Source organism: Pongo pygmaeus, chromosome 10 (genome assembly GCF_028885625.2).
Source record: "Pongo pygmaeus isolate AG05252 chromosome 10, NHGRI_mPonPyg2-v2.0_pri, whole genome shotgun sequence".
Lineage (NCBI taxonomy): Eukaryota > Metazoa > Chordata > Mammalia > Primates > Hominidae > Pongo > Pongo pygmaeus.
Genome location: NC_072383.2, coordinates 49,368,069 through 49,394,815, shown reverse-complemented (window position 1 = coordinate 49,394,815; position 26,747 = coordinate 49,368,069). Strand labels below are relative to the sequence as shown.

At 41.0% G+C, this 26,747-nt stretch overlaps 1 protein-coding gene across 1 annotated transcript in view; it reads right to left on the bottom strand.

Annotated features, from left to right (window-relative positions):
• SCN8A (sodium voltage-gated channel alpha subunit 8) overlaps positions 1-26,747 on the bottom strand; it is a 217,714-nt gene that overhangs the window by 38,746 nt on the left and 152,221 nt on the right. Inside the window, exons 13-19 of the mRNA XM_054444133.2 lie at positions 25,076-25,208; positions 19,500-19,738; positions 8,465-8,638; positions 5,115-5,471; positions 1,814-2,284; positions 1,164-1,281; positions 466-620 (exon numbers count right to left, since the gene is read on the bottom strand). Of these exons, the coding sequence (XP_054300108.1) occupies positions 466-620; positions 1,164-1,281; positions 1,814-2,284; positions 5,115-5,471; positions 8,465-8,638; positions 19,500-19,738; positions 25,076-25,208 (1,647 nt within the window). The remainder of the gene's footprint in view (positions 1-465; positions 621-1,163; positions 1,282-1,813; positions 2,285-5,114; positions 5,472-8,464; positions 8,639-19,499; positions 19,739-25,075; positions 25,209-26,747) is intronic.

Below are 26,747 nucleotides of genomic sequence, written 5' to 3'. Positions count from 1 at the left end.
TAAGCACTTATGACAATGTGAATATAAATAACCTTTGTACCAGAGATCTGACTCTAAACATTTGCTAATGCCATGGGTTCTCTAAATCCAGTAGGCTGTGAAGGGACAGTGAGTGGAGGAATAACACCTCCCTCCCACCCTGGGTAACTGAAAAGCAAAGAACAAGAGATTTGGGGTATTAGGTAAGAGAGGGAAGTTCATTTTAGGGGCTGCTAAGGATGGGGTAAATCAGGCAGTGGGGACACATGAGAGGAATAGTGCTAAGAGGATCACAATGTGAACAAGTGTGGATTCTAATCCCACAGGCTCAAAGTAGCAGCCTAAAGCACTTTAACAGATCATTATTCTTGGGACCACAGCCAATCTGTTTTCAGAGCCACTGGGCTTTGGCCTCAGCCTTTTCCCACTGGCTTCTCTACACCCTTCCCCAGCCAATCCCTCCTCACACTTTCCCCTGGACCTCACCAGGGCGCCACTGCTCAGCAGAATCATGAAGATGATGAAGGTCTCAAACCAGTTGTGCTCCACGATGAGGAAGCAGGTTTTCCTCAGGATCCACCAAGACTTGCCTAGCCCTTCCTCGATGTTGACCTGGCAGCACTTGAACCGCTGGACACAACCTGGCACCAGCGGGAGAGGCAGGTCAGACCATGGAAACGTGCCCCGCCCAGACCTGCCCTCTCTTCCATCTCCCAGGCCCTGCCAGGTGCTGCCCCACCACACAGCCAGGAGGACAGTGGCTGAATCAGAATGTCTGATTCAGAAATGGAGAGGGTGGCAGGGCTGGGGCTATGCTACAAAGGCTAATGGGGCAAGGCCCTCAGGAGTCAAGAAGATGTCCTACAAAGAAGCAGTGAGAGGGAGGAGAAAAGGGTAGTCAGGAGGCAGGCACAGCCATGACAGAAGAGACCATTCTAATGGAAATTTTCAGGCTGATGCCAAGAGAAAATGGACAATGAAAAGTGTAAGAATAGAAACTTGTTATATACTTGTCAGATACAAATAGGGGAAACAATCTAAGTTTCCTTCAAAATGGTGGGGTGGGGAGCAAAGTTCTTGAAGATAGCCACTGAGCTGCCCCTCGCCCACCACTAGCCCTGGCACAACTGTGTCTGTGAGCAGCACGAGTATCCCAAGCCCATCTGCTCCTCATCCCCTTTCACCTTCTGTGAAGCAGGCGTCTGGATCCAAGTATTCCTCAGGCTGTTCCACAGGGACCTCTTCTACTTCTGGTTTGATATCAATGGTGCTTCCTTCAGAGGAGCTGGTGTCATCTAGTTTCTAGACACGCAAGGAAACGGGAGATCAGGCAGCTCTGCGGCAACATGCCCACTCCACACTGAGAACTCTGACTCTGGTGGGGATGAGGCGCCAGCTCTGACTCTTCTCTAGAATTCTTACTACAACTCGCAATAAGCAAACCATATCCACGGGCCCTCAAAACTTCTGTCCAGATGGGATATAACATCAAAACCTACTCACAGACAGCAATGACCCACCCAAAGCTAAATGCGGCTATAGGTTGGTTTCAGGGCTATAACTCGGATGAATGGCAGGGAAGTACTCGAGGGTTTATCCCAGCCTCTGACCCAGATGATCCAGAAGTGACAGAGGTGGGTCCAGGATCATCTTAGGATTCCACCTCATTTAGGAAAGGCCTAGAATGATACTGGGAGGGTGGAATTAGTTCTCCAAGTAAATTGGTTATTCCAGAATCTCTCTACCAAGCCCATAGCTGAACCAGTCCCCAAGGCTGACAGCACCCTGTTTGTTCTCACACAGGATCAAGGCTGTTTCTAGGCTGGGACCTTACATCTTTGCTGCCTTCAGGATCCGACTCGCTGCTAACATCCTCTGTGTTGAGGTTCTCAAAGTCAGACTCGCCCACAGCAATGGGTACCCGCACAGTCAAGTTGGGGTTGTTGATGAAGGACATGTGGTCCTCATCAATGATGTACTTCTCCACGCTGCTGCCAATGCCGCTGGTTGTGCCATTGCCATTCTTCTGGAAGTCGCCATTCCGGTGGATGTCTGCACCGGTGTGATTGGCGATACAGTTGGCCTTCTTTTCATACAACTCATCCAAAGGCTTCACCTCATCTGCCTCACGCTGCTTAAAGTGGGCCTGCATGAAGGCATGCACCTTTAGTTTCGTCCAGGCCACACCCTTCTTGATACGAATCACTGAGATCTGGAGGTTGTTCATTTCCCCATCATCATCTGTGGCAGCCAGGTTGTCTGCACTGAAGGAGCTCAGGAGCAAGGCCAGAAACAGGTTCAGCACCTATACCAGTAGCATTGGAAAAAAGGAACAAATGTAGAAAAGTTATCCACCGAACTCAGGGTTGCAAACTGGAAGCCAACGGACTTCACGTGACAGACTCAAAGAGGCTCTGTTGTGTTGTGTTTGGCCCACGTAGTATTTTAATGCTCATGTTACCAGGTGGGAATGTGTTCGGTTTTGGTTGTAATACAAGGAGTTTAGCACCTCTTTTCTTGGGTCTTTTATAGTTTTACATACATATATATGTACCCAAAAATATATTACTTCTCTTATAATCAGAAAAAACAAAGGCTGTATCCATTTTGGAAGGACATTTCCCCAAAATAAAAAGGTGAATATACATTATTGGGGAGGGTCACAAAGTACATAGATGCCACATATTCATGAGCAGAGTTCTTAGAGGACCCACGTCAGAAAAAAAAATTAGGCTTGAAGTGCCATCCTTTCATACAAAAAAACCAAGAAGGCAGAACTGAAATACACTTCATGTCATCATATTTTAAGAACAAATTTTGTTTTCCTAACATTTATAAAAATAAAATTGCTTTAGCAAGACAGTGATGGTGACTTTTATATTCTTTTGCATAGCCAAATGTCAAGCCATCAGATACAAGCTTTATTTATTTTTGTTTTAATCTCCTATTTTACTACATTGAACATTGAGATTAATTAATTTATTTTTATTAAGACTTACTTTTTAGGAGTGGGAGAGGTGCTCACTTCTTGATTTACACTTGGTCCTTACTTTGTCATACTTGGGAAGAAGAGTAAGGCATAGATTTTAGGAGGAGATAACAGTCATGTGCAGACTGGGAGGGTGGAAACAATAAATGAACTATAAGTGCTTGGATTATCTGCACCATTTGTAGAGTTAAAAAGGAATATGGTTGGTAAAATGCGGGTGAGTTGGAGAGGGCTTTGAAGGCCAGGCTGAGGGATCTGAATTTTATTTAATTAGATCCACTACTGGTTCTTGAGTAAAGGAGTCACAGATGATGACAGAGATTTGAGAGTCATTCAGACTAACTATATACAGAGGGGAAGGGCAGAAGTTAGGAGGCTGTTACATGCATGAATTGATAAGGGTCTGGATTAGGCTACAGAAATCCCAAATCTTAGCATGCATTAGAATCTCAGGGAGTGAGGGGTGTGGATGTTTGTTAAAAATATTTCCTTAGCCTAATCTAAAGATATTTGGATTCAGTAGATTTGGTATAGAGCCTGGGACTTGGCCTTTTTTTGTGAGTGAAACTTGTGTAATTATGATGCAGGTGGTCTTGAGACCACATTTTTATAAAGTACTGAATGAATTATAGAAATGCAAAGGAAGGGGCAGATCTTAGATACTATGAAGAAAGATATCCACAGAAATACTATGAAGAAAGATGCATTTAAGACACATCAGATATTTGCTGGGAGTGGAGAGAAAAGAGACAGAAAATACTCCAAAGTTACAGGTTCCTAGAAACTAGATGGGCAGAAGGACTACTGAGCAAAGGGGAACCTGAAAAGTCTCATCGGGGGTAGTGGTAACAGCTGATTTTTGTCAAGTGCTCAAGTATCTGGAGACAGCCATGGTGAGATGTCTTTGAGACAAATAAGAACAGGAGAGTGAAGAAAGGGTGGCAAAGTCAGGGCTTGGAAATGTTGATCATGCTACATACTGGGAAGCCATTGTTATAGTCACTGAAGTAGTGAGAAGACTAGAGGGATTAGGAATGAGGGAAAGGTGGCTGGGAATGAAGAACAAGAAGAATTAAACATTACAGTAGCTATTTTTTTGTAGGTCAAATGGAAGAACAGAATAGCTGTAGCTGGTTCAGAGGCTGGTGAGTAGGAGCCTTTTACTGTCGTGCTTCTCTATGGCAGAAAAAGGAAGAGAACTAATGTGGATGAGCATGTAAGGGACAGACAAGCTTGTCTTCTTCCAGTCCTCTTTGCCCTACACTTGCAGGTGGGATTAGGGGCCTGATCTGTAAGACAGTCCTTTTTCAAACTTTAGTGTACTTTTGAGTCACACAAGGATCTTGTTAAAAATGCAGATTCTGATTCAGTAGTTCTGATTTGGGGCCTGGAATCCTGCATTTCTAACACACTCTCAGGTGATCTTGCTGCTGCTAGTCCTCAGATCACACTTTAAGAAGCAAGGTGTTAAGATCTGTTGGTGACTCTTCTAAAGACAGAGGTAGAAGAGAGCAGGTGGATAGATCAAAGTAAAGCAATAAAGTGATTTGTCATTTATATAAATTAAATAAAACTCTAAGATGGTTTAGAGCAGTGGCTCTCAATGGAGGGTAATTTTGCCCCCCAGGGACATCTGGCAATGTCTGGAGACATTTTTGGCTGTCACAGCTCTCAGGATGCTACTGGCATCTAGTAGAGGCCAGGAGGGATGCTGCGAAATCCTACAATGCACAGGACAGCCCACAACAAAGAATTACCCAGCCCAAGATGTCAACAGCACCAAAGATGAGAAATTGTGGTTAAGAAAAAGGAAGGCTTCTGTAGGCGAACGGGCACAGACTTTGAAGTCTAGGTTCAAATATAAGCCCTATATTTATTTGGGAAAGTCACTTAATTTTGCTGAGTTTGCTTTCCTAACTCTAGGAAAAGGGTTGACAAGTTGTGGGGGTCATGACTAAGTAGGCACTCTGTAAGTATCTCTCTCCTCTCCTTCATTTGTACCTTAGGGTTTCTGGGCCAAGAAAGAATAAAAATCAACAAACATGATGGGTAGTAGAAGGACTAAGTAGTAGAAGGACTTGGGCTTCTGGGCCAAGGGTAGAATATTCAGGGTGTAGAATAAAAATATCTACAAATTAGTACTAACCACCAAGTTGCCAATCACCATGACCATCATAAAGACAATGAGGCACATGGCCTGGCCTGCCACTTCCATGCAGTCCCACATGGTCTCAATCCACTCCCCGCACAACACTCGAAAGACAATGAGGAAGGAATGGAAAAAGTCATGCATATGCCAGCGAGGGAGTTCACAGTCCTGGTTGATCTTGCAGACACACTCTTTGTAGCTTTTTCCAAAGAGCTGCATCCCCACCACGGCAAAGATGAAGACAATAATGGCCAGCACCAGTGTCAGGTTGCCCAGGGCACCCACTGAATTTCCAATAATCTTGATTAGCATGTTCAGGGTGGGCCAGGATTTGGCCAATTTGAAGACTCGGAGCTAAGGAAAAAAAAACCCAAACAAAAAAATAAATGATACTCAATCAGTTTTCTCACCACATGGCTAAAATAAAAACACAAAATTAGGAAGATCAGATTAAATATATTGAGCATCCTTGAAAAATTCCCAGGACTTTCTAACAGTGTCTCAGACTAAACGGGGAGAAACTGAGACATAAATAAGGGAAAACTGATTAATTTCAGAGTAGTTGAAAAAACTGTAACTAGAAACCAGGAATACTGCCTTAGTCCCTTACTTTATATCTGAGTCAATCTGCTTTTTGAAAACCCACACATGAACATATGCCTTTCCTACTAATTTTCCCTTGACTTCTCACAGGACAAGTGAAATAAAATGTGATTTGTAGGAAACCAAAAGACTAGTATGGGAAGGACAGTTTAAAAAAAAATCTGTCTCCTTAAAAAAGCAAACATTAAAAAAATTCTAAATACCTATTTTGCTTGCCAATAAATAATCAATGGCTGATTAAAAAAAACCGTTGTGATATGCTTAGAATAACTTGGAGGAAAAGCACAACTCTCAAACAGGGGCAGTTCCACATACATCAGTCATCTTATGAAAAGCGCCTATACTGGCCAGGTGCAGTGGCTCATGCCTGTAATCCTAGCATTTGGGAGGCTGAGGTAGGCGGATGACTTGAGGCCAGGAGTTCGAGACCAGCTTGGCCAACATGGTGAAATGCCGTCTCTAATAAAAAATACAAAAATTAGCCAAGTGTGGTGGTGCAGGCCTGTAATCCCAGCTACTTGGGAGGCTGAGGCATGAGAATCGCTTGAACCTGGGAGGTGGAGGTTGAGGTGAGCCGAGATCACGCCACTGCACTTCAACCTGGACAGCAGAATGAGAAAAAAAAAAGAAAAGAAAAGAGCCTATACTGTTATTCAGAGGACAGAACTTTTAGTACCTGTCAATCATGAAATATCTATATTCTGTAATAAATAATTACAAGATCTTGGCTAACAGCCTGTTAATTAATTATTTATTTATTTATTTATTTATTTATTTATTTATTTATTTATTTTTGAGACAGAGTCTCACTCTGCCGCCCAGGCTGGTGTGCAGCGACGTAATCTCGGCTCACTACAACCTCCGCCTCCTGGGTTCAAGTGATTCTCCTGCCTCAGCCTCCCAGGTAGCTGGGATTACAGACATGCACCACCACGCCCGGCTAATTTTTGTATTTTTAGTAGAGATGGGGTTTCACTATGTTGGCCAAGCTGGTCTCAAATTCCTGACCTCAAGTGATGCGCCCGCCTTGGCCTCCTGAAGTGCTGGGAATACAGGTGTGAGCCACTGCGCCTAGCCCAGCCTGAGAAATATAATGCATAAAGGCTATGGCAGTGTGGCCAATAAAATTATAATTATGAGATCATCATTAGATGTCATATGCTAACAAATAACTAACATAGAATGTAATAGGAATTTTGGTAGAAGGCAACAGCACAATTTTAACTTTTTTTTTAATTGAAAAGTTATCTTATCAGAGAGTTCAAGATTTACCAGGTGTTACCCTATATGCATACATCTGGGCCACTCATATTGTTTTCAACTGAGTGGCTTTTTAATTTATTAAGAATATAAGTTCTAAGGCTACTCTCAATCCTTTCTTTTGTCACCTAGATAATAACTATTCTCAAAAAAGTCCACTGTGGACTGGATCCTAACCAAAGAGTAGTAAACAGAGGTTTCAGAAATTTGGCAGTTATTTGTGACTTTGACTGAGTGAAATCTCTGTTTTACAAATAGTTTCACTTTTTCCAATTCTCTTTCTTAGAACTGCTGAATATCTCAACGAAGAAACTTTAAACCTTCTCAGTTGCAAGTGCTTATTTTCCCAATAGGGAGTGAAAAACTCGAGCTAATTCTAATGCCAGGCAAGCAGTAGTGACCTTTGTCTGAGTAGGATACCCCCAGGGTAACTCAGTTTCTCAGAGAAGTTAATCAGGATATCACTTACGCTTATGTTTACGGACAGCTGTTTTGAAGATACCATTAACTATTCTTTCAGAGTCATTTTAGTAACTTAAACACTAACTTCTTCAAATTCATTAATACAAACTCCTTTTTAGCTAATGATAGAGAAAATAAAGCCAATGTTCAACAACTAATTTCAATATAATACAGATGCTCCTTAACTTATGATGGGGTTATGTCCCAATAAACCCATTGTAAGTTGAAACCGCTGTAAGTAAAAATGCATTTAATATACGTAACCTACTGAACATCACATCTTAGACTAGCCTACCTTAAACATGTTCTGAACACTTACATTCGCCTACAGTTGGCCAAAATCATCTAACACAAAGCCCATTTTATAATAAAGTATTGACTATCTCATGTAATTTATTGAATACTATACTGAAAGTGAAAAACAGGATGGTTGTATGGGTACTCAAAGTATGGTTTCTACTGAATGTGCATTGCTTTTTTGTAGAATGTAAAGCTGAAAAACTGTAAGCTGAGCCATCGTAAGTTGGGGACCATCTGTATTAAAAACATTATTTTATTCTCATTTTTTGGAAGGGCCACCACGATAGAAGAAATGAAGAAAGTCATCTTTGAACAAGGAGAAATTCTTGGCATTTCAAGGAGATGTTCAGATAAAAAAAATAGATTCACTAGCAAACCCAAATTAGACCTCACACTGGGCCTTGGGGGAGTTCATTTTCTTCATCTAGTATCTTGGGTCTTATTTTTCACTTAGCATCTTAGACATCTCTTAGATTAAGCAGCATTTTCTAAAGAGCTTCTTAAAATTGATTTCTGTTTGCTTATTGATTTTTAACAACTAACTTCCATATCAGGTATTTTAGGAAAGTTTTCAGTATTTTAGTAGCTAAGCCAAATAACTGGAATTGGGAGTAAAATACAGCTAATATATTTTCTTAAATCACCAAATTAATTTATGCAGAACTCTTTCTAGTAGCTGCAAGATAGGAAATGTTAAAAGAAATTGGAGAAATATGGAATACCAATCGGAAAGATCGCAGCACTGAAAGCCCCTCCACGTCTGCTAGACTCAGTTCCATTAAACTGAGGGAGACAATAAATCCGTCAAAAATGTTCCAACCTTCTTGGAAATAATAGTAGGGATCCATGGCTATGAGCTTCAGGAACATTTCCGCTGTGAAAATTCCAGTGAAAACCTAAATAGGGGGATGCAGGGAGTAAGAAAAAGAAATAGTAGAAAGAAAATGCCTTTATCATTATTTTTGAATACAACATGTCCAAGAAACCTCAAGAGTTAACCTTAGTTAAATTCTGCATCTGAAGATATCAATACCTGGATGTCTCATGAGCACCCCACCTGATGCAGGAAAATCTTATTCTCCTCTTGAATGAAGTCCCCAGCCCCAAAGTTCCCATCTTTGTTGCCAGAACCACTCAATTTAAACTCTTCAAGAGTGCAGTTGAGAAAATATGCTAAGCAATGGCAATACTACACAAGGCGACTCCTTTCAAAGGGTCAGCAGTCATTTTGAATGTATATAATAATACGTGTGATGTTTGCTTAAAAAAACACTCGTGTTATAATTAGATTAGAAAAATAAAGCATTAATGCTAATTTGACATTATATCTTACCAAACCTAGACATTTGCTGCAAGGTGTAAAAGCATACAATATTGCCAAAATGTGCAAAATATAGGAAATAATATCTATAATCTCACCACCTTGCATACAACTACCATTTTTATGTATTTTCTTTCTGGGTTTTTTTTCAAATACACATGTGTTTTGACAGAGTTGGAAAATCATAGAATACATAATATCTTGGGTCTGATTTTTCACTTATCGTTAAGTCTATCCATGCTGCTATTCACAGTTCTCCCAACTTTCACTCTTACTGCCTGTATAAAATTCTACTGGCAGCTGGGGACGATGGCTCACTCCTGTAATCCCAAAACTTCTGGTGGTCGAGGCGGCCAGATTGCTTGAGTCCAGGAGTTTGAGACCAGCCTGGGCAACATGGTGAAAACCCGTCTCTACAAAAAATACAAAAATTAGTCGGGCATGGTGGTGGGTACCTGTGGTACCAGGGACTCAGGAGGCTGAAGTGAGAGAATCACTTGAGCCCGGGAGGCAGAGGTTGCAGTGAGCCAACCTGGAGTGCCATGGATCGTGCCACTGCACTCCAGCACAGGTGACACAGCAAGCCCTATCAAATAAATAAATGATAAATAAATAAATAAATAATGAATAAAATTCTATTGGGTAAATACATCCTCAAAGAATTTTCCTATTGTTGGAGACTTTGGTGCTTCCATTTAATTTTTTTCAATAGGATAATCAATGACATAATAAATGTTTTAGATTTGTAGCTTATTGTGTGCAAAAATGACATATTCCCTATGTTACCCATCTCCCATGTTTCTGCTGACAGAGTGCCTGCACTTCCCGATGACTTCTGTATCCTGCAGGCATTAGGAAGTGATATGCAGGATGAAAGTCAAATCGCATGAATGCCAGTTTTGACAAAACCAATACCTTCATTCTAGGCTAACCATATAACAGACTCTTATTGAATATTATGTTTTTAAAGGAGAGGACTTATTTTTACAATAGATTTAAAACTGTCATAATATATTAGTACTTATAACTACCTGTTTACCAAGTTTCCATATGAAACAGTTTAAGGAAAACTGAAGATGTAGTCTGAGAACAGAATTAAAAATAGTAAAAAATACTTAGATTATAGATGCTTTTTGGAAATATACTGAATTAATAAACAGCAATAAAAAAACAGAATGATGACTGAAATACATCAAAATGGATAAGTGGGCTATAGGTTTTTGGTGTTCATATGCTTTTCTGTAGTTCCTCATGTTTCTAAATTGAAGACGCAATATTCTAAAATTGAAAAAAAAATTCCACAAAGAGATCCAGTTAAGTAAAATCAAAGTTCATAGTACAAGTTAAGCATCTATAGATGGAACATCCCTCTGAGTGAGTTCAGGGAAAGTACAGACAGCTCATCAAATCCTGACATATATTTCACTCTTAGTGTAAACCCATCGGAGGTTTCTCCACATAGAAATGCTAGCCTGCCTAACACACACTAAGTAGAGACTTGATTTGTTATCCCACTGGTTCCTGGTAAACACACAGGAAGTGCTCATGAACAAGCACTGGCTGATTGACCATGGAATAATTATACTGTGGGAACTCTGGTTCCTAAGGGAAATCAACAATGACACAGTTATGTGGTGTTGCCTATCACCAGGATGAATGGCCCCAGGCATCAGGAATTGTCTGTGACAGAGGTCAGCCACCGTGTTGCTTCAACACATGGTATGTTGCCATCAGTTGGGTGTGTGTCAAAATACATCTATAACTATTAGCTGTGTGAAGGAATTGCTTTTTAAAAAATTGAGAAGAGCAGATTTAAGGTTATCCTATGATGCTCTTGTTTGCACTGTGATATGCTTCTCAAAGAGGAGAAAGGGAAGAATTACATGCAGTGTATCAGCAATTATATATAAATGTTTGCTATGGTTTGAATGTGTCCCCCAAAGTTCATGTATTAAAACTTAATCCCCAATGCAACAGTGTTGGGCAGCAAGGTCTGATAAGAGGTGATTAGGTCATGTGAGGACTCTGCCAATCATGAGTGGATGAATGTTATTGCAGGAGAGGGCTGGTTATCTCAATAGTGGGCTTTGTGATAAAAGCAAGTTTGGCCCTCTCTTGCTTTCTCACTGTTAGCTTCTTCTGCCCTTTGGCCTTCTACCATGGGATGATGTAGCTCAAAGGCCTTCACCAGGTACTGGCACCATGCCCTTGTACTTTTCAGTCTCTAGAAATGTCAGCCAAATAAATTTCTGTCTGTTATAAATTACCCAGTCTATGGTACTCTGTTGTGGTAACATTACTTAGACAGTGTTGCTCTCCTGAATGTCATCAAATATTCACTTTAGAATTTATGTTCTTATGCAGCAGTTCTCAAAGGGTAGTTGAGGATCCTTAGAGTCCCTAAGGCCCTCTCAGGAAGCACATGGTCCCCTCTTTTCCAACTTCAGAAGTACCCCCCATCTGTGGTTTTGCTTTCTGCAGTTGCAGTTAGCTACCATCAACTACAGTCCAAAAATATTAAATAAAAAATTCTAGAAAAACAACTCATAAGTTTTAAATTGCATACTGTTCTGAGTAGCATGATGAACTCTTGAGCTGTCCTGCTCTATCCTCCCAGGATGTGAATCATCCCTTTGTCCAGTGTATCCATGCTGTATAAACTACTTGCCCTTTAGCCACTTAGCAGCCATCTTGGTTGTCAGATTCACAAAACCCAGTATGGTCATGCATTGCTTAATGATAGGGATATGTTCTAAGAAATGTGTTGTTGGCAATTTAGTCATTGTGTAAACATTAAAGAGTGTACTTACACAAACAAATGTCCCAGCACCTTTACTTAACAACAATCATTTCCCTTACTTGACCTGCAAGGCCAATATCAAATGGCATATAACAAATTTTTATATATGTTCCATTATAATCTCATGGTATTACTGTCAGACATTCAGTCTGTCATTGACCAAAATGTTGTTATGTGGTACGTGGCTGTACATATACACACACACACATATATATATACACACACACACACACATATACATACATACATATATATGTGTATATGTGTGTGTATGTGTTTGTGTATGGCTTGGTACTATCTGAGGTTTCAGGCATCCACTAGGGGCCTTGGAATGTATCCCCCTTGGATAAGAGAGGACTACTGTACATATCTGTGTGAGGCAAGCTTTTCTTCCTATACTTTAGCTAGAATAACATATCACAACAGACTGAATGTAGAAACAGAAAAAGAGAATCTAACTATCTTCTATTAAACCAGACATGAGGCCGGGCACGGTGGCTCACACCTATAATCCCAGCACTTTGGAATGCCCAGGTGGGTGGATCACTTGAGGTCAGGAGTTCGAGACCAGCCTGGCCAACATGGTGAAACTCCGTCTCTACTAAAAATACAAAAATTAGCCAGGCATGGTGGCGGGCACCTATAATCCCAGCTATTCTGGAGGCTGAGGCAGAAGAATCGCTTGAACCTGGGAGATGGAGGTTGCAGTGAGTTGAGATTGTGCCACTGCACTCCAGCCTGGGCGATAGAGTGAGACTCTGCCTCAAAAAACAAACAAACAAACAAACAAACCAGACATGAAAGAGATTTGCAAAATGTCGAACAATGCCATTCTTCCAGTTTTTCTTAAAAAATATAGTTTCCCCACACCAATGTGTTATTTATGTTCATGTGTGATAGGTGTATTATTGTGATACTCACTTATTTATTTATTTTACAGATAGGGTCTTGCTATGTTGTCCAGGATAGTCTTGAATTCTTGAGCTCAAGTGATCCTCCCATCTCAGCATCCTGAGTAGCTGGGATTATAGGGATGAGCTGCATGTCTGGTTAATTCTTTTATTTTTGTAGAGATGAGGTCTCACTATGTTGCCCAGGCTAGAAAGCAATGACTATTCACAGCCGTGTTCCTGGAGCACTTTGGCATCAAATTCCTGGCCTCAAGCCATGCTCCTGCCTCAGCCTCCCAAGTAGCTGGGACTCACCTAGCTATATTATTGTAATTCTTTAATTACAAAATGAATGTTTAGAAATTTTCTCAGTTTTAATTCAAATATGATAAATATCAATAGACACAGCACTTTTACTTAAGAGTATAAAGGAGTCCTGATCTCCTCAGAATATTCTGTAAAACAATGGTTCTCTATTCTCTATAAAATACTCTGAATTCACAGTCATCATAACTTTTTAGTTTGGGCTTTGTTGTGTTTTGTTTTTTGAGATAGGGTCTTGCTCTGTCACCCAGGCTGGAATGTAGTGGCATGATCATAGCTCACTGCAGCTTTGAAATTCTAGGCTCAAGTAATCCTCTCACCTCGGCCTTCCAAAGAGCTGGGATGACAGGCATGAGCCATGCCTAGTCTAGTTTGGACAAGCCCGTGGTCATATGCCTGATAACTTGTAACGCCAGGTCAACAAGAAAGGCCTATATAGTCCTAAGATTGGGGTATATTTCACTTGGGTGTCACAATGGGGTCTGGGGAGAAGTCGCACACCTCCTTCAGCCCTAATTGCATTTGCAGATAAAATTTAGCCTTATTTGAAAGTGACAGGTGTCTGGCTTGCTCCTCTCTTTGTGCTCAGAAAAGGGCTTGTCAGCTCCTGTTCTGTAGTAGATCCTCGCCCAAAGTTAATCAAATTCAATTTGATTAAAAGTTCTATGTGTACTGCAATGGAGACGTGAAAAAAAAATGTGACCATGAAAAATAATGGTTCATTACGAACTCAGTCACCAGAATGTAAGTAACTCATCCTGGTTTGCCACTTTTCACACTGAAAGTCCTGCATCCTGCATCTCCAGTTAGGGTGATCAACTCGTACCTGTTGACAAGGACTGTCCCAGTTTTAAAACTGCAAGGGCTTCCTCAGGCCTCTGCAAATTAAGGTGGTTGGTTACCCAACCAGGAGGGGACAGAACAATAACTAAAAATCATGTGATAAGTATTTAAAAAGAAGTATCCATATGGGGCTATAGAAGCACAGATGAAAGAAAAATTAAAATCTGAAAAGAATTCTTTTTAGCTGAAAATCTAGGTAACCTATAATTAAGAAATGATAACATTCATTTATGTTTGGTGAAGGAGGAAAATAACTTTCTGCTTTTTTGCTTTTGCTTAGAATCTGAGAACTTAAACTTACATGTCAGATTAAACCCTAGTTTTTCTTTCCATCCCCTTCCCCCTGAACCACTCAGTCCTGAAGGCTGTAGGTGGGCTTGCCGGTAGAGGGAGGCTGCTGTCCAGTGCTGGAGCCCCAGGAAGGGCACGGCCCAGCAAGGAGAGTCAGACATGGAGGGGAGCGAGATCCATGCAGGGCAGCAGCCTGGCGTGGGCTGTCTGAGCCTGTGGGCCAAGGAGAGGCATCCACTTTGGGCAACAGTCTAGGATGGGCAGTCGGAAGTGGTATGAGGAGTGGCTACCCCACATAGGTGTTGAGGCCCAAGTGTGATGGGAGGATGTCCACACTTGAGGGGGTGGGGGACTTAGCAGAGAGAGTCAGAGCTTATTAAGCAAGGTAAAGATAGCATCTCCAGGAGAAGATCCCGGAGTGGGCTGAGGAGGGACTCCCTGCAGGGAAAGACTCACAAGCGGTGCCAGAGCCAGGTGAGCTGAGGAGGGACTCATGTAGGGGAAGACCTGATGTGGGGTGTCAGATCCCGAGTGGGGTGAGGAAAGTGTCCAAACAGGGAGGCGGACAGTGAGGGTGTGAGAGCTCATCAGGGTGAGGAGGGTGTCACCTAGTTTGGGATAAAGTCACTGGGCCAGGTGAGAACTTTCAGGAGTGTTCATATAGACAGGTGGCAGCATGAGCAGGGTGAGGAGGGGTGGCCTGGTGAGGGGTGTTAAGAGTCTGTGCAGGATAAACAGAGCTTCTATGTCGGGGGAGAGTCTGGTGTGGGGTGAGAAGGATGTCTATGCAGGCGAAGGCTTACTGTGAGGCATCAGGGTCTAAGCAGGGTGGGGCAAACCATGTGTGAGTTGGACTGGTGTGGGTTCCAAGCTGAGGAGTGTGAGCAGGTGTCCACATGGAGGACACAGCTCGGGTGCTGAAGGGGTGGGGGGCACCCAGAGCCTATACAGGGTGAGGAAGGTACCCATGCCGTAAAAGGTAACAGTGGCTTTTTGATCAAATAAGTATACCAAAGATAGTGGCAACGAGGTTTCTTATTGTTGGAGGAGTTACAAATACAGAAAGGGAGAAAACTAGAAAGAATCTTGCAGTGCTGGATTAGAATTGGAAGTGACAGGATCAACTCATGGTTTGCAATATCCACGGCTAGCTCAATATAAATAGCTCATCATGTCCTAAGAGGGGCTGCGTGCTGCTCCCATAGCAATATGCACACCTAGATCTCAGATCTCTACCTCTTCCTTTTTTTTTTTTCTTTTCTATTTTATTTTAGAGATGGGGTCTCATTGTGTTGCTAAGGCTGGTCTCAAACTTTAAGCGATCTTCCTGCCTCAGCTGATACTCAGCCTAGATCTCTACTTCTAAATGCCATTTTTCCACTAAAAGACTCAGGGCTTCTTGAGAAATGGCTGATTCCAGCCCTGGGGCTGGAAAAACACAAAAGTATCCTGGAATACCCTGTGGTACCAGAAAGCCAGGAAGTGATGAAGACATGTCAAAGGGATCAGAAGCCAGCTTGAAGGGATTCCCACTGGCCACATCAGAGGAAGTCTAAACATCAAATGGATTATAACTCAGATAAAATAGAAAACCGTTAATCCATACTGATATAAATAAAGGAAGAAATCAAAATCTGAACGAACAGGAAATTTAAATCGTTTCAAACGGTCTTCCTCACAAATACCCATTAAGTATACAGTAAGTCCTCACTTAATGTCCTCAATAGGTTCTTGAAAACAGCAACTTTAAGCCACATGATGTACTATATGCCACAGGAACTTAACTCTTGTTTATATCAACTGGCCTATGGTAAGACTGGTTTTGTTATACAGTATATCATTTAGCTTAAAGTCACAGTTCCCAAGAACCTAGAACCTATAGAGGATGTTAAGTGGGGACTTAGTGTAAATGGAAAAAGCGTAACTTCACAGATGAAAAGCGTGGCAGACACCTCCTTAATCAAGTGATTAAATGAACATCACCAGTAGTGGGACAAATGGAAGCTATGTGCCAACTGGTAGATACAACGTGAAGAAGATAGTCTCACTTATCTGATATTCCTACCAAAACGCAGAATCTGCATCTAATCATAAGGAAGCATCAGACAAGCCCACATTGAGGGAATTTTACATAACAAATGGCCTGTAGTCTTCAAAATGTCAAGACATGAAAGTCAAGGAAAGACTGAGGAACTCCTCTAGGCTGAAGAAAATTAGAGAGATATGATAGCTACATGTAATGGGGTAATCCTAAAACTGCATCCTTTTGTTATAGAGGATACCACTGGGATCACTCGCAAAACTTGAATAGGGCCTGAGAATTAGACCCTTAACTTAACTCACAATCAGGGCTATAGGAAAAGCCTCACATTCCAACCACAGGACAAGGTCATACTTTACTTCACAACATTGTAATGTATCAATGTTAATTTCCTGGTTTTGACAGTTATACTATGGTTATGTAGGAGAATGTACTTGTGTATAAAAAATACACACTATAAGCATTTGGGGGTGATAAGGCTATGTGATAAGACTTTTATTGTAGTAAAAAAAAAAAAAAGAAGTTTTTTGTACTGTACTTGAAACTTCCTGTAAGATTCAGAATATTTAAAAAGTCACCTCATAAACTTACTATTGTATTCAGTTAGTTGCAAAAAAGGCAGGAAAAGAATCATTACATTTATCTACTGTATAACACAAAGGCTGTATAAGTCACACAGCTTCCCCGGGCTTCAATTTCCTCTATAAAACATGCGGATTGGATTGAATTATCTCTAAGGTTCTTCCTACTATTATTTTCTCTTTTGGGGAGGGTAGAAGAGGCAGGGATCTTTGATTTGCAGAAGACTGTTCTCATCTTTCTTTAAAAACACCTTTCTGTATGTCTACAGACAAAGACAACTTAACTCACAATTAGGGCTATAGGAAAAGCCTCACATTCCAACCACAGGACAAGGTCATACTTTATTTCACAAGTCAGTCTCATTTTTTTTCCATCCTCTTATTCTCAGGTTCAGTCAAAGGCTCTACCCAATTCTCCAAATCTTTGAAAATTCTCCTATTGAATTATACTAACATAGTTCCTAAGATTTATAAGGTACTTTTAGCTATCCCAAAGACTTCCGTATAGGTTCTCATTTTATCTTCCCAACCAGTGATGGCATGGTATTATCCTAACTTTACAGATGTGAAACATTTCTGGGCAGAAATCAATGACTTATTTAAGGTTATATGATATCTAATAGGAACGAAAACCCAAATCTTCTGACTTCTAATTCTGTGTTCTTTCTGCCAATCTCAGTGCTCGTGTTGATTGGCAACAAAGTATATCTTTGAGTTTCTGGTATTGTCCAGAAAACACTCATGAGGTCCAGCACGTACCCAACTTCCTTATTTGGCATCTCCACTCAGTGAATAGACACTTAATATGTCCAAAACAGAACTCTTGATTTTACACGTCAAGCCAGTTCCTTTGCAGTCATTCCATTTTTCTCTCAGTTATTAAACCCCCACATCTAGGCACCATTCTTGATTTCTTTCCTTTACCCTCACATCTAGTACAAAGTATGCTGGACCATATACTACCCTCCCTCTCCACTGCTAATTGTACATTTACTTGCCGTTTGAAAACCGTTGCCACCTAAGAGCTTTCGTATTCTAGAACTTGGTTCTGGGTTGGCTTGTCTCATGGAGTTCCTGAATATTAGCTGTCGACCTTCTCTTATTTCCTCTTTCTTTACTGATGGTTCTGAGCAAAGTCTTCTGCATACTTACAATTCTAATTTAGATGTCATCCTAAATCTCTAAATTTTCATGAAAGGAAAAATAACATTATTTGCTAGCCTGGTCTGACTGGAGTTCTAGTGGGGACAGGTGAAAAAGCCTCTCAAAATCCCTTGAAAATCAAAGACTGGTTCTGTAAAAAGTAAGGAAAAGTAAAGATTTTGAGAAAAACAAAACTCTACAGGGAAAACAGAACCACCTACATCAACAATAAAAATTATCAAGACATATTTCTCATTACTTAACTCTTGGCTACTAAAATCAAGCTTATATCTATATGATATTGTTGACAGGCTTAAAATTCTGCTTGATGGCCAAGGTACTGTGTCAGCCAGTCACAGCATGTGCCCACCGACAGGCACCTTTCAGAGCCAGTCAGCAGACTTCTTGGACAGTCTGTGGGAGTGTCCCATTTCAAGACTACAGGCATTCCACTGGACTGCACACAAGGGCTTACATCATAGCAGAGAGCCTGGAGCATGTCACCAACCAGACATGGAGACTGGAAAGACCACAGAATCATCTTGGATGTATACCAGGGAACACAATGGGCCACAAAGGATCTCTTTGCCATGTGTTTTCAGAATGAGAAGTGAAAATGATATTGTAGTGCTCTAATAGTATAGTAATAGGACTTAAGGTCAAAACTGTGTGGTGTGTGTGTGTGCGTGTGTGTGTGTGAGAGGGAGAGAGAGAGTGAGAGAGCACACGCAAGAGAAACTGGGCAGAAATCATGCTCAAATCATTAATAAACGGTAACAGCCAGATTTGGAAATGCCTGTGGTTAACACCTAAGGAATTAGGGGGCCCAGGTGACCTAGGGGATTCTTTCTCACTACTTCTTTACTATCTATCCAAATCCAATTAACTCTTGATTTTTGTAGTAAAGAAAGTACATAATCCTCAAATCACAACTACTTAATTTCAGAATACACACTTTGTAATCTATTTTTTTTTAAAACTACACACTTTAATGGCCTAGAAGTTGGATTAGAGGGGGAAACCAGCCTTGAGTGAAAACTTTCCCATAAATAGTATCCATTTGGGTAATTAAGGCCTGACAGAGCAGGCAAATCCATAGTTACATGTAGTGTACTATAAGAGCTCCCCTATTTTGTGGCAGATGTTACTTAAGGTGAAAGGGGAACTGATTTGCTGGAGCAATGCAGGAATCAATGTGAGAAACAGAATGAGGAAAAAAACCAGAAGTACTTGGCTCAGGCTGCTGAAACCAACCCACTGTACCAGGCCTCCCATTCTGTCGCCAACATTGGTTTTCTGCCAATAGCTCCTAAATGACGTCTTCAAAGTTCTGCAGAAAGAGGAAAGGGATCACAACAGTGAGCAGAAAAGCAGCTGGTGTCCTGGCATATGTGGAAGCATTTGTCTTCCAATTAACTATTACTTTCTTTTCAAAGAAACTCCAGCTTTCAGTACCAGAAAAAGATATCCTACAGGCAAAACACATTCCAATCCTAATATCAGGAGACAGTGTTCCATCTTACCAGATTTCCTACAGCCAAGACATGTTCAAATTGTGGTGTCATAGGATGGTGCTCCATTGCCATAAACAGTGTATTCAGGACGATGCAGATGGTGATGGCTAAATCCACAAAAGGGTCCATAACTATCAAGTTCACAATCTCTTTCAGTTTTATCCAGTAGGGGTGGCACTCCCAGATGAGGAAAGTGTTGGCAAATTTATACCAGCATGGCGGGCACTTTCTCTGAGACTCTTCCAGTTCTACAGTAAGTAAGAACAAAGATGGCCCCTCAATCACAGCAAGAAAACCAGGGGGACACACTACTCACTCTCACAGTCATTATCACTGTTATTAATATGGAATCAAGGTTGTTTTGAGTGCTGACATTCCTAAGTGTTTTCTTTCTCTCTAAGGTAGAGAGGAAGCATGATCCATACAAGTTGCCTCCCTGTTAATAATGATCTAGTTATAAATGAAACTCCACCCATCAGTTATGGGAGTAGAACACAGAGGTCAAGAGCTTGGCCTCTCAGGTCTGACTCCCTGGCCTCAACTGGCTTGAATGCTTACAAGTTGTGTGATCCCAGGCAAGGTAACTGACTTCTCTGCTCAGCTGCCTCAGCTGTAAAACAAGGCATTTACTTTACAGGTTACAGGACTGAATGAGTCCTGTAACCTCATTTTTATGTGAGTTTGATTAAATTAGATGCTGGTGTAAAGCAGTCACCACAGTATCTGGCACAGGGTAAATCCTCAATAAATGGTAGGTATTCTATTATACACTATATTATTCAATTATTGTCAGAGAAGCCATCAAAAGTATGGACTCAAGCCAGACATATTTGAGTTCAAATACTAGCTCAGACACTTGCTAACTGTGGGACCTTGAACAAGTTACTTTGATTTGCTGTGAGAATCAAAGAGCTAAAATATATACAAAGTGCCCCAGAATACCCTGGCAGATAGAAAGTGCCATGGAAGTGTTTGCTATTATTATTATCTTCATTAGCAGAATCAGCATCATCAACCAAGCCACCATGTAAAACACATCTGCTATGTTCTCAAAGAAGTACAAGTTACTGTCTCCACCCTTAACAAGTTTACAGCTCATGGCTGAGTCAGAAATACAAGTCACATTCCTCTCCCCTTTTCACCCTTCCTTCCTTGTTCTATCTCTTGTCTCCTTCTTTCTTGCCCCTTTGCCCTTTCCTGCTCTCATCCTTTGCTTTTCTCTTTCTTTCTACAGCTTCTTCCTCCTTCCCTCCCTGGGTCATCATCTTCTTTCCTTTTTCTTTCTCTCCTTTGTCTTATCTTCTCTGTCTCTTTTAGAAACAGAATGTGTTATTTTCAAACAAGATCTCACATGACCCCCAATACATAAAATACACCAGGAATTGCCCTAGATGAAACAGGAGCCCACTTGGACAGATTTCTTCCTCTCCTGAGGCACTCTCCTAGAATCCCAGGACTCTGATACACACAGACTGAAAAATCACTGGACTAGACGATCTCAAAGGTCATTTCCAAAGCAAAGATTCAAAAGAATTATCAGACATCAAAGACAGACACTCAACTGGCAGTTACAATAATCTAAGTATGAAGCCCTACATAACAAAGCTCTCCTCAAATTAAGCATGAAATACAACTGTCAGGATTACAAAATTCCAAGGACCCTGAGCTAAGAGGATGCTTTTTAAGAGGTGAACTTTCAAAACCTGTCAGAATGTGAGGTATCGATTCTACAGGGTTGGCTGTAACAGCTACTCTCTCCCTGCCCAATTCTGCTGACACTATCAAATCATTTAAGGAAAAAAAAAAATTCCCTAACATTTCACCAAAACCAAGATGGCTGCCTTAAATTAGCCTACGTTCCCTTTTCCAACCAGCTGGATGGCGATGCTTTATTTTAGACAAGGTGGTTTTGGCTGAGTTTCTGATTGGTTCCCTGGTTGCTAAGAAAATGGTTGCCTTGGTTTTTCAGATTTAAGGACCCCTGTAAGCGCCACGTGGGAGGCTGCGTGGGAAAGGAAGTCTGTGAGGAAAATCTGCTGTGGCTTCTTCCTCAGAGAACTCCCTCCCTTCCTAAGGTAAATATAGTTTTCTCCCCCCAAAAAGAAAATGACAAGGTTCTCTTATTTCCATAAATTCTTACAGTACATATTTGGAAATTTAGTTCCGTTCCCTTTTTTATCTCCTCCCTTCTCCAAACGACTGCTGCTCATTGGCACATGGAGGTTGAAGCTGCGACTGCTCACATTTATGACAGTTGACACAATTGTAATGTTTTAAAATGAACTAGGTCTTGAGTCTTGCCACACAGCAAAAAGGGGTTTTCCTGCCCTACAGGGCACCAAGAAAATTCCTCTAGGGATACCAGACATCTCTTAGCCACATTTACTGAGAAGGGAAGATCCTCAGGATAATCTTTCACGCCTACAAAAAGTAAGACAATGTGGAGCTTCAGGAGCTAGAAAAGATCATTTGGGGAATAAGAAGGCTTATCAAGTGACTTATGACTTTGCAAACTGTTACTGGTTCCACATGCCTGGAATGACCCAGTATTTGACTTGGGGGAATGGGTTAACATCTAGAGGTGAGATGTCCAAAGGTTTGTGGGGTTTCTCTTATTTTGCTTTTAGACATTTTCAGAGAGGTTACTCTAGGTCTCAACCTCAGGGGTACTGGGAATTGTTTTCAGAAAGGACCTCACAATTTCACCAAGATAGTGGCTTTGGTAGACCATGAGGTTTCTGAAGGCAGGAGCTTCCCTCAACTCAATTCAACAACTTTTAAGCACCTGCAATGTGCTAGGCACCGAGGATACACTGATGAAGAGCTCCCACCCTCACTAAGGTTACTGCCACACAGTAAAGGCTGATATCAGTCAAGTAACTATACTGACACTTGATGCTGGTCAGTTGAATAAAAGAATACATAAATAGTGGCAGCAATAGCTATGGCCAGTTACCTCTAGGGGAGTTTTTGGAATTGTTTTACCTGAGAATCAATAATGTCAAATACTTCCTTGATACTGAAAATCAATAATGTCAAGTACATCACTACTTCCTCTTTCTTACTTCACCACGATCTTCCCTTCTCCCACAGCTTTACTGCTTTGAAGAGTGAGACTACACTACTCTACCTACGCCCCACGCCCAGTCCTCTGAAATATCCCCAAAGCTTATAGCTCTGCTAGTGGTGAACTCTACTAAATGTGCTGGATCCTGGTAAGCATGTTTGTAATAGGAATGGGGTGGGGCAGAGCAGGCAGGGTTTTCTAATTATTGACAGGATTCTAGAATTCTCCACTGTGGTTTCTAAACTATTAGGTAAGTCGTAGCCTGCCTCTTGGGTTTTAAATAATAATTATTTTAATCTTTGGATTAAAATAATGTCAAAGTTTCCTAACTGAAAGTCTGAGAGCAAGAACTGCAATTCGTTCAATGCTGGCTTTTAATGCTGTAGCAAACATTAAATACAGAGGGACCAATGGTTAAACAGACATGGACGTTTCATTCCCTCTTACGTGATTCTGGTCAGCCATTCATTGCTCTTTGCTTATAGCAGTTCTGTCCCATCAGCTTCAACAAAAGGGTCAAATACAAGCGGAGAGGACAGGAGGAATGCCTGAGCAGGAAATGGCAGGACAGGTACAACTATGTGAAAATCAGGGCTTACGAAAGAGGACAAAGAACTGGAATAATATTTTCCTACTCAGGAACACAACTACATCTGTCTCTGTCTCCTGAGCTACGCTTACATCTATTTTTTTTTTTTTTAATGTGTGTGATGGTGGGTAAAGGGTGGAGAATAAGCACAGCAGGACAGAAAGAGAAAGAACAGGGAGAAGAGGGAGAAAAGAGAATTTTAAAATGTCCCAGTGGTTTGTATCCAACTCTGTAAAGGGATGAAAGCTCTAAGGCCTCCGAAAGGAGCCCTGCAGCACCAGCACTCCTACCATTCTAAGCACAGCCAATGTCTGCTTGACAAACATTGTTTGAGCATCTACTTTTGCTGGGACCTGTGCTAAGCCAATGCAGTAATAAATAAGTAACTGTTGCACTGTATTGATAGTTCTGCTGTTCTGATGTCTCTACCAATAATAAAATGTACCTGTTGGAGGTTGTTAGTTTTTCTTTCTCAACTGCCACAGATACCCAGAGAAATCCTGTCTTGGTCTCTATGTGAATAATAAAATTAGCCAAAGTTCTTAGGCTAGGATTTCTTAGCTTGGAATTCTTAGGACCTGCAGTTATTTGCCCACAATCTCAAAGTATAAGCTACAAAGCTTGAAGATGTTCTATCACACAATAACCTCGATGGTAATTAAAGAAAACAGGAATAAATAGAGGTTGTTAAGGCAGATGAAAGCAGTTAATTCATTTTTTTACTTGATATATTCTCAAGGTCAATCTAGTTATAGCCTCATTCTTTGCACATATGTGGGGAAGTAGGCACCCTTAGAGAATTCTTTTCTAGGGACTCTCCCTCCACTGCAACCCCCTCCCCAACACACACATACACACACACACACACATACATACACACAGAGTAGAAGCGGCACTGGATTTAAATGACTAAAAAAATAACTTGTCTCAAGGATACCGGGACCATTTTGAGTTTTCCTGTCTCAGGGACTTTGGTTATTCCAGGCATCTGCATTCTGAAGAACAGCAATTTGAGGCCTCAAGAATAGTCTAGATCTACAATGAGACAACTCAGCTAAATCAACATAAATCCAATGAAGAAGATAGGTGCAGAATCCATCAGAATCTTGGGAGAGGAAATCTGTCACTGAATTTACCTCTAAAGAAAGCATGCAGATCCTGGACTACAGACCACAACTGGAGAGGAGCTGATTGTTGCTAAGGGGACTGTGGCCTAATGGAAAATCTTCAGGTATTCCTCAGCACGCCAGGTTGTGTCATAGAGAACCCACCTAATACAGAGAACTCAGGCACTGACAGCAACATTACTGCAGACGTGCTATGATTCAACAGTGGCTGCTCTTTCCCTGTGGCATGGAGCACTCAAAGTAAGAAGGGTTTCAACTTACCTAGTCACACATCAAATTTATTTATGGATATGTGGGGGTGTTTGAAGAGAGACAGAACTAGGTGCAATCAAAACGCACAGTACATTCTTCCTTAAGGGAAAACCAAAAGGGCTGTAAGTAGTTAAAAAGGAAAAAAAGAAGGTATGTTTTGGGGTAGAGGCCATGAGGGAAATTCTATGATTTTGTATCTTTGCAGTTCTTCAGTCTACATTCCTTTATGCCTTACAGCACCCCACTGACTCCTCATGATGACAATGACAGGGGTCTTGAGTTCCTCTAGGTCACTCATGCAGGTCCTTTCCTATCTCTTACCTACCTGTGTACAATGCTGGCAACATATCTGAAGCCCATATATTTGATTCTCTGCATGTAAATTTAGGAAGAGAATTTGTGATTCTAGTTTCTATATAGGAATAGGTTCCATTCCTAAAGCTCAGAGACAGTCTTTGCAAAACTCAGACCAAGGGACAGGGATTATATTTACCATGCACATTACATATTTATATCTCAGCAGGTTGGACTGACATCATAGGGCACATACCTTCTACTAGTGTATTTGTAACAACACTCATTATACTGTTGATTCTGTCCTTCCGCCCGTAGGAGGCTAATTGGTCCATGGAAACTAAAAGAGATCCAGGGCCTTTCTTCTTAATTTCCACCTCAGTTGTAGCCTTTAAAAAAAAAAAAAAGAAAAGCAAATAGAGTGAGTTAAGTCTATAAAGGTAAATCTGGGCCTTACTTGATAGACAGTCCAGTGTGTGATCTTCATTACAGTCTTTGACTTTGATCCTACAGTCCTATTCACTTCAAGAAGTAGAATGAAATGAATTGGCTATGGTTCATCCTTATTTCTGTGGGTGATAAGATGAAGTCATTTAAGTCTGTGTGAATCTACAATGACCCCAAGAATCTGGCTGGGACCCAAACATCTCACCTGGTTCATTCCAAGCACAGAGTAGAAAGACCAGATCCTCCTGGGGTACTATCATCAGAAGTAGACCCTGAGTTTTCCAGTCCTAATCTCAAATCCACAATATTTGGCTAGAATTGGTCCACATGACAAAGTAAGTCAAATTTACTTCTATTTGAAATTTCATTAAAGTCAAGTCCCTGATCACACTATTATAGATGCTGTTTCTTCCTTGAGTAGGAGCACCATTATTCTAATAAACTGCCTCTTCCAAATACCAAATCTAGGCCTAACTGAACATTAGCAAGTTGAAGATCTGCTCCAGATCTCCTACAAGCCATTGTAAGAAAGTACAGAAAGGTTTTGATATCTTAAATATATTGTATCCTATGTTTATCTTGTCCTTTCACAGTTTTATGAGTTAACCTGCAATGTTCAAATTCCCAATAAAAAATGGAAGAAAATATAATCAGATTGTTATAAAAATATGATTACATGCTCCACCCTGGGCAATAACTGGTATGGTAGATTACAGCAAAGGGTTTCTTAATGTCCCTAACTTAAGTTCTTGTGACTATTCCACATCAGTTCAGGCTTAATGGGGTGGCTTAAAACCTAGCTCTTTGGTAACCATGTTGTTCACTGTACCATATCACCCATGTGGACTTGGCTCTTCCTTCTAAGATGGTGAAGGTAAGAGGACAGAGATAATCAGCAGCCCTCAGAGGACAGGAGAGATTGTATGAGGCTGGAGAAGCATATGTCTGATCAGTAAGAGAATGATCCTAGCTGTTTTAAAAAGAAAATAATTACCTCTAGAGAGCTACATCAAAAAGCCCATCTGTTCTAAACATCTTCAATTTTAAGGACTGAACAGAAGAAAGTTCTAGCAGATTATGATTTATCTTTTCAAAGTGTTTCATTAGCCTGTAGTCCCAGCTACTCGGGTGGTGGAGGTAGCAGGATTACATGAGCCCAGGAGTTAGAGACCATCCTGGGCAACATAGAGAGACCTCATCTCAAAAAAAAAAAAAAAAAAAGTGTTCATCAGACCGTTTCACTGATTCAGATTTGGATCAGTGACCTTGGGGTCTTGTTTGTTTTGTTTGTTTGGCAAAGCTACAGAAGAAATACAAGAAAAAAAAAAACAAACAATTTCCCTGGGAATTCCTTGCTGCATTACTATACTAACATTTGTGTATATAAGAATGACTTGTGGTGGTGGCCACAGGAAGAGGCTTCTTGCCTGTGAAAAAAGGAGAGAAGAGCAGGAAGGACTTTGTATTGTGGTTTGAGTGCC